The following is a 15,545-nucleotide window of genomic DNA, read 5'->3' on the forward strand; positions in this document are numbered from 1 at the left end:
AACCGTGGTTATTAAGTACCATGGATTAATCCCGACTCGCATTAGGAATCATAATAAAGACCATGAATTTACAACAGCTTCAGTCAATATATAACACAAGGAAATCATTTTGGACATTATTTGTCATTAAGATTTACACACATTTTTTAAAGTAATCCAGACAGTCATAAATCCATAAATGGTCTTGAAAACACCTTGGAATCCATAACATCCAAACATGCTAAAAGTACTGCACAAATCATGAATCAACAACCCAGAAAGTCATAAAATGTTGCATTCTGTGGTATTTGGGAAAAGATTGTGTGCACATTTATCAACATAATGTTTTTTTCTGCAATTTGAGGGTGAAACTGATGGCTTTACAGAGTAAATAAACAGAAAACAGCACAGTAAATAGCCCTGAACTTGCCAGTTATTCAGACTTTTACACTGAATTGCACAATATGTCTGAACGTGTGGTTTTGAGGGTAATGAGAGTTCACTCATTAAATGGCCAGACTTTATTCTAAACCAATGGCTTGTGAGCTGTGTGGCAATTTTAAGTCACGCAAAGGTGCATAGATGACAAAATAACTAAAAATGCATCTAAAAACTATATATAGCTCACAAATCATTGTTTTAAAGTCTGGAGTGGATATACAGTACAGACCAAAAGTTTGGACACACCTTCTCATTCAAAGAGTTTTCTTTATTTTCATGACTATGAAAATTGTAGATTCACACTGAAGGCATCAAAACTATGAATTAACACATGTGGAATTATATATGGAATTATATACATAACAAAAACGTGTGAAACAACTGAAAATATGTCATATTGTAGGTTCTTCAAAGTAGCCACCTTTTGCTTTGATTACTGCTTTGCACACTCTTGGCTTTCTCTTGATGAGCTTCAAGAGGTAGTCCCCTGAAATGGTCTTCCAACAGTCTTGAAGGAGTTCCCCGAGAGATGCTTAGCACTTGTTGGCCCTTTTGCCTTCTGTCTGTGGTCCAGCTCACCCCTAAACCATCTCGATTGGGTTCAGGTCCGGTGACTGTGGAGGCCAGGTCATCTGGCGCAGCACCCCATCACTCTCCTTCTTGCTCAAATAGCCCTTGATGCCTTCAGTGTGACTCTACAATTTCATAGTCATGAAAATAAAGAAAACTCTTTGAATGAGAAGGTGTGTCCAAACTTTTGGTCTGTACTGTATATATATATATATATATATATATATATATATATATATACATACATACCAGTACATTTTTTATGTATATGTATATATATATATATATATATATATATATATATATATATATATATATATATATATATATATGTATATATATATGTATGTATATATATATGTATATATATATGTATGTATGTATATATATATGTATGTATGTATATATATATATATATATATATATATATATATATATATATATATATATATATATATACATACACACATACATATATATATATACATATATATACATACATAAATATATATATATATTACATCAACATCCTAGACACATTGAATGTGGTTTAAAATGAGCGTCTTGTCGATTAATCTTGTGGTTTAGTTTCAGTCCAGCCAGCAGTCATCAGCGTTTATTCTGTTTCTATGGATACAGTACGCGACACTGTCGTGGACTTCTCTTCGCTTTACGGCAGCCGGTTGTCAGTTGCTGCATGTGGTACCATGTGAGTGCAGAATAACAGAAAACGGTGAAGAACTGAATGTATTCGGCAAGCTTCTCAGTGTCTGATAAACGATTGCATAATAGTATCTCGTCAGGCAGCTCTTTTACAATTTAAAGCGCATATACATGTATGTTTTTTTTTGTGTGATTTAGCCTGTCGTCTGTGGTGTAGAGATGTTGTATCTCATCGGTCTTGGTCTGGGCGACTGTAAAGACATCACTGTTAAAGGTTTAGAGATCGTCCGGCAGTGTAGCCGTGTTTATTTGGAGGCATACACGTCCATACTGACCGTCGGGAAGGACGCTTTGGTATGTGGATGATTAAACACATTATAATGACTGAATCCTGACAGGTGACCGCTCGATTTACATCACAGGCAAAACTAGATGACTGCATTTTGGAATATTGGGTTAATATAAGAATACACGTAAGATGGAGGAAAAACTCACGTATTCTCAATATTCTCTCTTTCTCTCTCTCTTTATATATATAGTTTAAAATACATGTGCCAAGAAATATTTCAGACATTTTAAAAAAGGTTAAACGGTTTCCATATTTTACATCAAATATGCTTTAATACATTTAAAAAAAAGTGTTAAACGTTTTCAAATATATAATATTTCATATATTATTTTGGGTTTACTCAATTTGACCTGAACTTGCAGTGTTTTGTCATAAAAAGGTCAAAATATATTTTTAAAAACCTTGCTTTCCTTGACATGTAATCATGAAGCTCTACAGGGGTCCTCTCTGTGATATCATTTCCTGTTTAATAGTTGTCTTGTCACATGACAAGAAATTGGTCAACTTAATGCACCACACTGATTATTTGGTGGACAAAAGTTTTTTTAAATAATAATTTTGTAACAAATAATCATAATGTGTGTGTTTGTGTACACACACACACACACATATATATATATATATATATATATATATATATACTGTATATATATACTGTATATATATATATACTGTATATATATATATAAAGTATATATATACAGTACAGACCAAAAGTTTGGACACACCTTCTCATTCAAAGAGTTTTCTTTATTTTCATGACTATGAAATTGTAGAGTCACACTGAAGGCATCAAGGGCTATTTGAGCAAGAAGGAGAGTGATGGGGTGCTGCGCCAGATGACCTGTCCTCCACAGTCACCGGACCTGAACCCAATCGAGATGGTTTAGGGGTGAGCTGGACCATAGACAGAAGGCAAAAGGGCCAACAAGTGCTAAGCATCTCTCGGGGAACTCCTTCAAGACTGTTGGAAGACCATTTCAGGTGACTACCTCTTGAAGCTCATCAAGAGAAAGCCAAGAGTGTGCAAAGCAGTAATCAAAGCAAAGGGTGGCTACTTTGAAGAACCTACAATATGACATATTTTCAGTTGTTTCACACTTTTTTGTTATGTATATAATTCCAGATATAATTCCACATGTGTTAATTCATAATTTTGATGCCTTCAGTGTGAATCTACAATTTTCATAGTCATGAAAATAAAGAAAACTCTTTGAATGAGATGTGTCCAAACTTTTGGTCTGTACTGTATATATATCATAATCATTTTTTTTTTTGTTTATTAATAAGATATTTTCCACCACCTTGACAGTAACTATATGATTTGAAAATTATTATTATTATTAATAGATTTTTTTCTTTCATTTTTTAACTATTTAAATGAAAAGAAATCTTACACAACCAGTCAGAATTATTTTCTTTCAAGCTTTGTTTTAGCTCGTCCACAAAGAAATTTGGTTCATTTTTTTTTTATGAAATTTATTTTATTCATAATATTGCTTGTTGTATTCGTCATTAGTAAATCACTTGGGTTTAAAGCATCTGCTAAATTAATAAAATCTAAATGTTTTTATATTTACAAATATAATTCTATTCAAAAATAATATCAAGCAATAACATTAATAATAATATTATCAAGCATTATAACTTGATGCAACACTTGGTACAATCTGATATGAAATTCAAATACATGTTGATCAGAAATAATGATATTTGGCACTCAGATTTACGGCGCCGTTGTGTTCGGTCTCAGGAGGAGTATTATGGGCGCGAGTTGCTGCTGGCCGACAGAGATATGGTGGAACAACAGGCGGATGAGATCCTGAAGGGAGCAGATGTCAGTGATGTGGCGTTTCTAGTGGTTGGTGATCCTTTTGGGTAAGACTAACTAACCACTTCACAATCTACAGTACAGTTGTCTATCTCTACTGTTATATTTAATCCATATATGACAACAAGTTCAAAGTTGTACTAAACTAAAAGATCCGCCAATGAGGATTAACACTCAACAGTACAGTTTGCCAACTTTCTGGTTTCTGTGCATATTTGTCATATGATGCACCTCATGTTGCTATTGTTTTGACTCACCCATAACTTGCCATCACATATGCCACAATCCCACAAATGCAATGACTCATCTGGAAACCTTAATCCAGACATTACACAGACGTTCACCCGAAAGCTTTATCACTGGCCTATCAGAGTTATATTCAGTTTTTTAGAGAAGCAATTATATGAGAAATTGCTGGAAATGTTCAAACTTATTTGGCCAATAAACTCCATTCTGATTCTGATAATTCCCTCGAGTACAATTAAGTGCACTCCTCAAAATAAATATCCCTTTCTTCCGTAAGTGTATTGAAACATCAGAAGAAGAAAAAATAATCGGAAAACACATTCTACAGCCTAACAGAAGATAAATAATGGAAATGCTTCCTATTATTCTGGACATTTGTGCCTGAAGAACCACAAGAGTGGTTGAGCACCAAAGCTCTGGGGTGCAACATTATCGCTTTTACGAGAAGTGGGATGTGGACGTCTGAGGTGTGGGTACTTTGGAAATTCTCCAGAAGAGATGAGCTAATTACGCCCCACTTTCCCGTCTCGGTCGTTTCTAGTCATGGTTGAGCTTTGTGTAGTGTCTGGCTCCAGCATTTTTCCAGCCAAACCACCGAAGCCCACATAGCGGGAGGGGGACGGGGGTCTGACTCCTCATTTTCCTGCACTTAGGAATCTGTGGGTTTAATATAATTTAATGATATATCCGAGATCGAAAGGATAAGCATTTTTGGCGCAATTCTGATTTCTTCCACATTGTAAACCGCACAACACCGTAGTAAGACATATGTTGATAAGTAGCCATTTTTATGCCATTGGCACATGCTTTAGAGACGTGTACGTAAAAAAAATAAAAATAAATAAAAACTACTATATTTCTTCTCTTCAGAGCTACGACCCACAGCGACCTGGTTCTGCGAGCGTTGAATGCTGGGATTCAGTATCGCGTTATTCACAATGCCTCCATCATGAACGCAGTGGGCTGCTGTGGATTGCAGGTAAGGCCCAAGTTTAACATTGTTTGGTGAATTTTTGCAAGCGAAATTCAGTTATTTCAATTGGAATCGACGCAATTTGGAATTTCATGTGAGTGCGAAATATATATCGCCATGCAGATTTTGCAACTGGTTCAAACTGAAAGTAATTTGCTTTGAAAGTGACTTCTGCTTTATACAACACTACACGATTACCAACAGTCCTTATTTGCCCACTGAATTTTGCAGAAAAATCGGTAATGCGACCGCACCTCATCGCAACGCTTCCCCGTGGTGTCATTGTCAACATGTCCTTTCCAGAGAATGTACTTCGCTATCGTGCATCATTCAGGCCCAGTCTCTCGTGAAAATTATCATACGGCATTACGGCCTTTGTGCCATAGGCTTCCCAGCGGAGTCTATCAACTAAGCCTACTGGCCATCAATAACAGCCCCCTGTATTGACCTGTCAGGGCAGCTTTGTGTACCAAGAGGCCCCAGATGACGATAGGAGTCTTCAGATGATCTGAGATCAGCGGTGCCATTTCTAAAAGATATTATTTAGGCAGAAAAAGCAGGTCCTAAATCATCTGCCACAGCTGCTGCTCTCAGCCACAGAGGGATCTGGTAGGTTAACGCAAGCTTTGCAGTTACTGTTTGAGTGTAGATCAATATGCACTATTTGGAAGCAATCAACAACAATTGATTCCACAAAAAAGCATGACTTGAGACTTTCTGCACCCAAAGTGTCATCTGGTTGTGTTTCCAAAGATTGTATTGGAAGGATTAATTTTGCTCTGCTTCCCTAGGTATTGGATTCTGAATGATGATCTTAAAATTTGCAATGAAGGAAACGTAGTGACATATCTTTTCTTCCACATTGTGACATGCATCCTAATGAAACCGGTGATCAAAAAAAAAAGAATCGTGCGTATATATATATATATATATATATATATATATATATATATATATAATGGAAACTTTCTATTCATTAGTTGTTGATTTGATTGTGGCAGATCTTAATGCAAAAATTGCATGGATGAATTGGTAACATATGATCAGCTTGTATTTAGAAATTTAATTTAAAATTTAAATGTGAATTTAAATGTGTACTTCACCCAAAAATGAAACTTCTGTCCCTGTGTCATTCCAAGCCTGACTGACTTCCATTCTTGCGCTGAACACAAAAGAAGATTTTTTTGACCAACAATTCAACTGTATTTGTTCATACAATTAAAAGTTAATGGGGTCCAAAACACACTGGACCTCATTGCCTTTCATTGTGTGGACAGAAATATTTTTCATGTTCAAAAGACATTTTTCAAAGCATCTTCTTTTCTTTGATTATCAGCACACTAAAACCTGCAGAGCCTCACAACACCACATGCGAGAAAAAATAGAAAGCATGTCCACAAAACGATGAATTTGTTTCAGAAAGCAACAGGTCTGGGGGGAAAAAGTTCCTGGTACAAATGTTCTGGGTAATTTCGGTGGAAACGCATCAAAGGTATCCAGACTCACTAAGGCATTAATCCGGATACATTTGAAAATGGCGTTTTCTTTTTAAAATGCTCTCCATCCACACTAGCGTTTTCAAGCATTTCCCAAAAGTGTCTCATCCACACAGAAACATAAGAAAACGTTAAATTTGCTTTCTGCGCATGCGTAAAGCCTCAAAAAAGCTCACTGCAAATGATAAACATGGAACAGACATGAGACGTTTTCATGCACTTTTTCTGACAGGAAATTTTATATATTTTATTTTATTTACGAAAAGAACTCCTCATTCACTGACGTTCCCAGTTATCACATTCTCACGATTGTGTGTCTGATGTAAAACGTAACTACCCTCATGTTTTGCCGCAAATAGCGATAGCAAGTAAATTTGCTTTCACCTTTTTTCAGGACTGTGATATGAAGAGTTAACAAAGTAACAAATCTGTAGCAATAGTGTGAAAGTGCATAGCACATAACATGCACAATACCAGTATAAACACGTTTATCTCTATTGGTATAATATGCGTCACGTGACTAATCTTGCGTCATCATTTTCAAAAGCCTACGTTTTCACAGTCCACACTACAACGCGAAAACTGCGTTTTCAAATGTATCCACTTTGGAACACTGTCTCAGTGTGGATGAAAGGAAAAAATGATGCGTTTCCAAACGTAAATGTATTAGTGGACATGGCCTAAGAAAATTCCAGGCAAGTGTGTTGGAGATCGTTGGCCTTCCAGGAGCATAACTGGACACCCCTAGACTTGGAAGATGTGGGACAACTTCTATGTGTATATGTTCATATCTCAGTAATATGTGCTCCAGAGGGTCTGTAGGACCTAAAGTAACCAGTAACAAGTCTGCCTGCTGTAATGTCACTTTGTTGTGTCAGCTGTGTGGCACTCTAGTGTTCAGAATGATGTCATGCTTACTGAATAACAGGAAGCACCTTTTCGGTGGCTAAACAGAGCTGGCTACTCATGTACACAGTGATCAATGCAAAATAAGAACTAGTTTGAGTAAATAAAGTATGAATGTGGTTGCATTTTCCTCCTTAGCTGTACAACTTCGGGGAGACGGTGTCCATTGTGTTTTGGACGGACACATGGAGACCTGAAAGCTTCTACGATAAGATCAAAAAGAACAGGGATATGGGCCTGCACACGCTGTGCCTGCTGGGTAAGCACTTCCTTTGAGTCTTTCAGATTAGAAAGTTATATGATGTGGCACAATGGCAGATTCCCTGGTTTGTCCCTTGGCTCACGTCCTCAAGCATGTATGTGTGTTGCATCTTTAACAATCACTGTAGCAATGAATGTGTCAAAACCAGATGAGACGACCCCTGTATTTTGACGTCCCGTCAAATAGGCATTTCCCTTTGGGGCGCACATTAAACTTGGGCCCTTTGCAAACGCTCTGGTACCCCCAAGGCAGATGGTCACGAATAATTTACGTTTATATATCTCTGCGCCATGGAGATTCCCAGCCAATTCTTAATAAACCCCAGTTTTCCAAATTACCAGTGGGATTTCCCATTGGAAGGCGTCTTTGGTAATGAATGTTGGTAAAAATCGTGGTCTGTTGGTTGAGGTCATGTCTCATTGGCTGGTGGGACAGAGGGGGAGGTGCGGGAGTCCCCAGGTGCTTCCCAGCTGAGGAGTCGGAGAGCAAGAGCGAGGACAAAAATGAGCAAGAGAGGGATCAGGGTTATTAACCTCATTATTCAAAAGCAAACAGAGGAAGGCGGAGTACGGGCCACCTCCCCGTCCACCCTTGGCCACTAGTGCGCTTTTCTAATACAATGACCTGCAGACACAACAAAAGCACACATAGACAAAACACACGGACTATACACTGCATCCATTCATCATAACGTTGCTAACAAGACATGGGCTATTAATCAAGCTGGCAAATATTGGTCAATTTATTTGCTGGTGTTTCTAAATTAAATTAAAAAATAAAATTAGATTTGTTTATAATTCCAAAAAAGTAGTCCAATACAGTGTCTACCCCTGTAACATGAACTTGTTCCGTTTCAGTTTTTGATTCACTACACTGCTACTCCAACCGCTTTTTCCTGTCCAACTAAAAATTAAAGTGATATTGTTTTACAAACATCAGTAATATCATTAATAAATTCTTCATTCAAATGTTCATTTTCTTTTCTTTTTTTGTGGATTTGTCAGTTCCCTTTTTCTTTTATTATTTTTTTTTTCATTTTATGACAAAGTTTTTGTCAAATATAATTAATTGATTGTAAATTTTATGTCAGTTTCCCAATTTCAGTTTTTTTTTCAGAAATAAAGTTCATTAATCATGAATCTCCCTGTTTTTTTTTTTTTGACAAATATAATTAATTACGTGTTTTGTTTAGATTTGCATGTTTGTGCAAAATTTTTAACAATTAATTTGTCATTTTTCTGGTTTCTAGCCTACTAATTTAAATAATTTGTGATGCTTTTATGTAGAAAAGATAGATTTTTATGCTATTCTAAAATGCATGCAAATCAGTTTTGATACCAAATCTCCATTTATAAAGAAAGTAGGAAACAAAGAAATAGTCCCAATTTACTGTAGCTGAAGTTTAGCCTTGAACTTTCATCCGATTGGTCCATTATTTATGAACATCTTGAGGTTAAAGTAGACACTTTCATTGTAGACATGGTGCGAGAACATGACTGGTCGTGATTTGTACATTTGTCTTTGTTCTCAATATGGGGCCCTCTCAGGTGCAGTCTGAAAATGTACTCACGCTCCAGACTACGTGGGGTTAACAGTCCCAGATGGAGGGGCACCTACTATTTATGATGTGACAGAAACATCCAGAGAGGCCTAGTTTGTAAAACCCAAGCTTATTGTATTGTACAACACTTACAACTCCCTTGTTTCGCAGATATCAAAGTCAAAGAGCAGTCCATGGAGAATTTAATGAGGTAAGACTCACTTTCTGATTTTCTGTGGGGTTTTGCTGATTTATATGTAGTCTGTGTTGCTTTCCAGGAGGGTCGTTTTGTGGTTTTCAGCAGACATTGAGTTAACATTCATGCAAGTTGTTGGGGGGCAGACTGGTTGAGTTGGAAAAAAAACAACAAAAGTAAAAACCATGGCAGCTTGTTTGACTTGGACGCATGATATGTTATCATGGACCTTCCCTGGTCCGCCTCCAGAACTGCCACAATATAATTTTCCCATCTGAAACCTTCAGAAATATGTTTTATTCGTTGTCTGCTTTCAAACTTGAACTCAAATTCTTTCTGAAAAACCTTCACTGATGTTGAATTATTTATCATTGTTGAAGACGGTTGTTAACTCCTTGCTCTCTTCGTGGTGTCCTGTAATTATCTCCCCCATGGTCATGCACTTTGTGTAATTTTATATCCAATCCACATAAACCCCAAATGGGTTTAGTGTTCCACTATGTATGCTATAAGGAGACGAGCATTAGGCCTGGTGCATGCTCCCTGTTCAAGGCTGGAAAGTGTGCTAATGTCTCCCAGATTTATTGGCACTGTTGTACCATTACTCGGAAATGGAATAACCATATGCTGCTTGATTTTGGTCACAGTCAGATGCTTGTCCAGTGAGGTTGGTGCCCTTCACTGCATGGAGGGGAAAACGGCCCCAACAAGAAATTCAAAGCATGTCTCCCAACTTCCTTAAGTTGACTGATTTCATCAATGATGGACCATTGGTCCATTAATGTCTAATGCACCTTAAGTAAAGCATTCGGAGTATATAACCTACTTGCTCAATGTTCTGGGATAACCCGGAAACTTAAAGGATTAGTTCAAACCTGAATTAAAGTTTCCTGACAATTTACTCACCCCTATATCATCCAAGATGTTCACGTCTTTATTTCTTCAGTCAAAAAATTAATTAAGCATGATTTTTCTCCATATAGTGGACTTCAACAGAGTCTAACGTCCAAATTGCAGTTTTAGTGCATCTTCAAAGGGCTCTACACAATCCCATCCGAAGAATAAGGTCCTTGTGTAGCAAAACAGTCTGTCATTTTCTAAAAAAAAAAAAAAGTGCTACATTTTAACCACAGATGCTCGTCTTGCACTGGCTCAGCATCCATGACTTCTTGCATTATGTAGTCAAATTGGAAAAGCCGCATTGGAAAAGTCACATGTGGCGTAGGCTGAAGTACTGATGCATTTAAAACTGTATTGAAACTGCAGTTTGGACCTTCAACCTGTTGGTCCCCATTGAAGTCCACTATATGAAGAAAAAAAATCCTGGAATGTTTTCCTCAAACATTAGTGCATTAACTAATTTTGACACTGTCAAGGATCCAGACAAATTAGTAGAAGACACCAGATACTTCTGCTCACCTTAAAGTTTACCAATCCCCTCTCTTTCTAGGGGTCGAAAGATTTATGAGCCTCCCAGGTACATGACTGTCGCTCAGGCAGCTGAGCAACTCCTGGAGATACTACAGAACAGACGGGATCGGGGCGAGGAACTGGGTAATTCTTGCAAACCTTTTTAAATTGCATGAAAACCTTTGTAAACTTTGTGGTTAAACCATGTTGACGTCTGGCTAACTCTGGCAAGCACTGATGGGAAATTGGATTAGATTTGATTGAAAGCTTTGTGAGCTTTGGTTTCATGGTTTATCCTATGTTCTTTCCTTCAATGCAGCTATGACCGAAGACACAGTGTGTGTCGGTCTGGCTCGGATTGGAGCCGAGGACCAGACCATCCGTTCTGGGACACTGCAAGATTTGGCATCCAGTGACCTGGGAGGACCACTTCACTCAATGATCATCAGTGGACACCTTCACCCTCTGGAGGTGGACATGTTGAAACTCTTCAGTGGTCCTGAGGGATTGAAGACCTTGAAGATGACCGATAGTTCCACATACGTTTCTTGATATCCAAGAAGCTTGTGCTCCTCAAGAAAAAAGCTCCCTTTTCAGTGCTCCTGGGGTTTTTTTTTTTTTTTTAAGTAAAAGTCGGTCTACGTGAGAGCCTGGAGCTGCCGGAGGGTCAGGAGAGCATGCAAATGACATAATTGTTATTCCAGATCAAATTTGACCACTTTAAGCTTAAAGCACCGGTCAGTTAAGGGTTGCATTACATTAAAAGATTTAGATTGAGAGTGGGATGATTATTTTGACGTGTGGCAGTCATGTTCTTGCTGTCTAAAAGTAAATAGTGGAATTAATCATTTAAACTTTATTCTACCTTAAAAATAGAGGAAATGGAAAAGTTTATTGTGGACTAACTTCATCTGTGTTGCATTAGTGCCTCTGAAATTGAGCTTTCTTCGAAATTGGCATAATGTTTCCGTACCAAGAGCCTTTCTTAATGGAACTTTCTCAATAATATAAATAAGATAAAAGCAAATACTGAGATTCCTTTGAGCATGTCATAATGGATGAAGATTGATTTTTTCGTACCATAAAGACACTCAATTCGTCACCACTGACCACATCAACGGCCTACATGTGGTTTGTCTGTTTTCATCTACACCTGTGGTTTTGTTTGTAGTCTCTCATTTAATTTCTGTGAGCATGAATTGCATCTGCTATTGTCAGAAAGTAGTTTGCCTCGGTCTGGTTTATTTATACAAAGACAAATTTAAGTTCACGTGTTGCATTTAGACATGATCGGGTTTACAGATCTGTGTAATATATCTGTGCAATATCACTGCGCCTGCTCCACGACAGTAAAGTTCGTTAATTATTACGCCGGAATGAGAGTATAGCTCCTAGCCATATCAGCCTAGAAAATCGCAATTTTACATTTTCTGTCAGTCTTACTACACAATGTAACTACAGAAGAGTCACATTTTAAATAGGAAAAATATCGAAACTCTTTGGTCATTTTTGAGCGAGATACTAACTGTCTAATCACATTCAGTGAGCTATGCTAAGCTAAGCTAAAAGTGCTACTGCCAGACCCAGAGATCAGCTGAATGGATTCGAAAACGGTAAAACTCAACTGTTTAACTCTAGGGGAGTTGGAAAATGAGCCTATTTTCAAAAAAAGTGGACTGTTCCTTTAATACATCCTGCAAGTTTCGTAACTTAAAATGTCCTCATCATCAATAAAAAGCATTTATGTAATAACCCTCAGAAAATGGCTCGTTTTGATCCGAGGTGTCAGGTGATGTCACAGGAGAAGGATCTGTCTGCAGGGGCTCAGTCATTTGCATAAATTCCAGGCGGGAAGGAAGTTGACCGGAAGTTGAAGTCGGCCACGTGCCGCCATCTTGTAGCAGAACTTCACTTGCGTTAGCATCCCATTGACTCCCATTCATTTTCGCGTCACTTTAGCGAAAAACTTTACATCTGAGGCGTTTAAAGATTCCATTTGTCCATTATTTATTTCTAAAGATACACGAAAATGTATAAAGGGCTTACCTTCTATGTTACATTATGGCCCCGTAGAAACAGTTTTTGTAAAAATAGGCTTAATGATTGCATCATAACCACTCGACTCTCTGTCGCACAGTAGAGAAATTACCGTACAGACAGGAGGAGAAGCTCGCAGGCAATCGGGGAGACATCAAGAGAGAAGCCCATAGATACAAGCCCTGGCGTTACATTTTAAAATACTATACAAAATAATTAATCAGAATACTTACTCCTGCTCACTCACGCCAAAGAACTCCCCGCTCAAGCACGCCGTCTCTGCAAGATTAAAGATGGCAGTTTGCACGCACAGCTACTAAAAGATTTACATCCGTCAGACAGGTTGCTGACGTCATCAAGCTTAGTTTGAGTCTGCGCGACAGAAACGGAAGTGCTAAACATCGCTAAAAATGGGCTTCACTTGTCTCAATTGAGTTCCAGTGGGGTCGCTGTGTCCATTTCTTTTACTGTCTATGATAAATTCTGAGGATTGGTTGGACCATTTTGTTTTGTAAACTAGGCACAGTGTCATGGAGAGTTCACAGAGAAACATTTGCTGAAAAATAAAGCGGTACTAGATCTGACTGCAGCTGCAGTCAAAAACCGCAAGTAAATGATTTCATATTGATATGTCTGGAAATTACCATTTTATTTTTGATCATGTTGTCAGTACACTCACATGCAATAGCATGGTGGCGTTGATAAGGTTTCATATGCAATGACGTTAGCCAATCATAACAGTCGCCAATTTCTGACAAGCCTTAAAGGGCCCGCCCCTTAAAAACAGGTTGTTTTAGATCAGTGATTCTCAAATGGGGGTACGCGTACCCCCAGGGGTACGTTGCGGTACTGTAGGGGGTACGTGAGATTTATAAAAAATAAAATAAAAAATTAAATTAATAAATTTTAATAAATTAATTTAAAAGATACAAAATCATCCATGATTACGAAAATAAGTTTAATAAAATGTTAACCACATCTTTAAATAAAATATTTCTATTTTAAATGTGATTGTAAATACCTAACATTAAATCAGAGAAGAAGAATTTTTTAATCACGCCGAGCGGGAAATCAGTTGCTTAGCTGCTAAATAAACAGACATAAATGAAATCCTGGTTAAAACGTAGCACTACTACAGCGGAGAACAGGGAGGATGAAGAAAAAAAGAAAGCCAAATTGGAGCCAACAAAATACCGTCAATATCAGGAGGGGTATGTTTTGATGGGATTCACGGCAACAAACGGCAACCCTCCCCAAGCATTGTGTTTTTTCTGTGGGGAGAAACTAGCAAACAGCTCGATGAAACCGGCGCACCTGCAGAGACATCTCAACACCAAACATCAGTGTCATGTTGGAAAGCCACCTGATTTTTTCAAGAGAAAACTTGCTGAGTTTAGATCATCGCAGGAAACAATGCGAAAAATCTCCACAACATCAGCCAAAGCACTTCAGGCGTCATATGCGGTGTCACTGCTCGTGGCTAAAGCAAAAAAGCCGTTCACGATCGCTGAGGACCTGTTACTCCCAGCCGCCGTTGTATTAACTGAGACAATGCTGGACAAAAATGCCGCGGCTAAATTAAAAACGGTGCCTTTGTCTAATGACACCGTTTCCCGCAGAATAGATAGAATGGGAGCGGATATTGTTGAACAAGTTGTGGGAAAACTTGGCGAAGCATTTTCACTCCAGCTTGATGAGTCGACCGATGTCAGTGGCAAGGCACAGCTCATTGCGTTTGTGAGGTATGTGGATATTGACAACATTTATGAAAATGTACTTTTCTGCAAGAGCTTAGAGGGGAAAACAACGGGAGAGGACCTTTTTAATGTTGTGGATAATTTCTTCATTGAAAACGAGCTGGACTGGAGAAACTGCAAGAGTGTATGCACTGACGGAGCCGCGTCAATCACAGGCCGTGTTAAAGGGCTCATGACGCGTATTAGAAGTAAACATCCAGAAGTGCAGTGGAATCACTGTATCATACACAGGGAAGCACTGGCATCCAAAAATATAAGTCCTGTTTTGCATGACGTTTTGAATGACAGCATTAAAGTGATTAACTTTATTAAGTCAAGGCCACTCAATGCACGACTGTTTCACCGCCTTTGTGAGGACATGGGAGCAGAACACACGCAACTGCTGCTACACACAGAAGTGCGCTGGCTATCTCGAGGGAGAATACTGAGCAGGCTGCTGGAACTACGGGTGGAGGTGCACACCTTTTTGTCAGAGCAAAGATCTCCATATGCCACCCTGTTTGAAGATAAAGATTGGCTTGCAAAGCTGTGCTATCTGGCAGATATATTCAGTAAATTGAATGAGCTGAATGTGTGTCTTCAGGGCAAGGACACCCACGTTCTGAACCTGTATGATAAGGTGGGTGGTTTTCTGAAGAAAGCAGAGTTGTGGAAACGGGCATGTGTACAGGGGGATCTCACCTGCTTTTCTCAGGTGGATGCTTTCCTCTCCAGGGAAGATGTGGAGAGAGCACCAGTGAAGTCCATCATAGAGGAACATTTGGCCAACCTGATTGTGAGTTTTAACTCATACTTTCCTGATATGGAGGAGAAATCTGCACAGCTCAGTTGGGTGAGAAACCCATTTCTTTTGTCAGAAGAAAGCCGAAACAAGCTCCCTCTCTGTCAC

At 38.4% G+C, this 15,545-nt stretch overlaps 1 protein-coding gene across 2 annotated transcripts; it reads left to right on the forward strand.

Moving 5' to 3' along the window:
- Positions 1-1,598: 1,598 nt before the first annotated feature.
- On the forward strand, positions 1,599-11,553 carry LOC132159754 (diphthine methyl ester synthase-like). 2 transcript variants are annotated; one of them, XM_059569350.1, is made up of 8 exons: positions 1,599-1,699; positions 1,852-2,007; positions 3,756-3,880; positions 4,950-5,058; positions 7,593-7,713; positions 9,428-9,467; positions 10,903-11,006; positions 11,182-11,553. In XM_059569350.1, the coding sequence occupies exons 1-8, from the start codon at positions 1,688-1,690 to the stop codon at positions 11,412-11,414; spliced, it is 900 nt and encodes a 299-aa protein (XP_059425333.1). In that variant the 5' UTR covers positions 1,599-1,687; the 3' UTR covers positions 11,415-11,553. The 2 variants fall into 2 exon arrangements, with proteins under 2 accessions (XP_059425333.1, XP_059425334.1); XM_059569351.1 differs by having other exon boundaries at positions 1,627-1,723.
- Positions 11,554-15,545: the final 3,992 nt, after the last annotated feature.

This window comes from Carassius carassius, chromosome 16 (genome assembly GCF_963082965.1).
Source record: "Carassius carassius chromosome 16, fCarCar2.1, whole genome shotgun sequence".
Lineage (NCBI taxonomy): Eukaryota > Metazoa > Chordata > Actinopteri > Cypriniformes > Cyprinidae > Carassius > Carassius carassius.

Bases quoted from the DNA above. Each gene is read 5' to 3' on its own strand.
- LOC132159754 (XM_059569350.1), top strand. The intron at 3,881-4,949 runs GTAAGACTAACT...TCTTCTCTTCAG, and splicing joins GTGGTTGGTGATCCTTTTGG to AGCTACGACCCACAGCGACC. The intron at 7,714-9,427 runs GTAAGCACTTCC...CTTGTTTCGCAG, and splicing joins GCACACGCTGTGCCTGCTGG to ATATCAAAGTCAAAGAGCAG.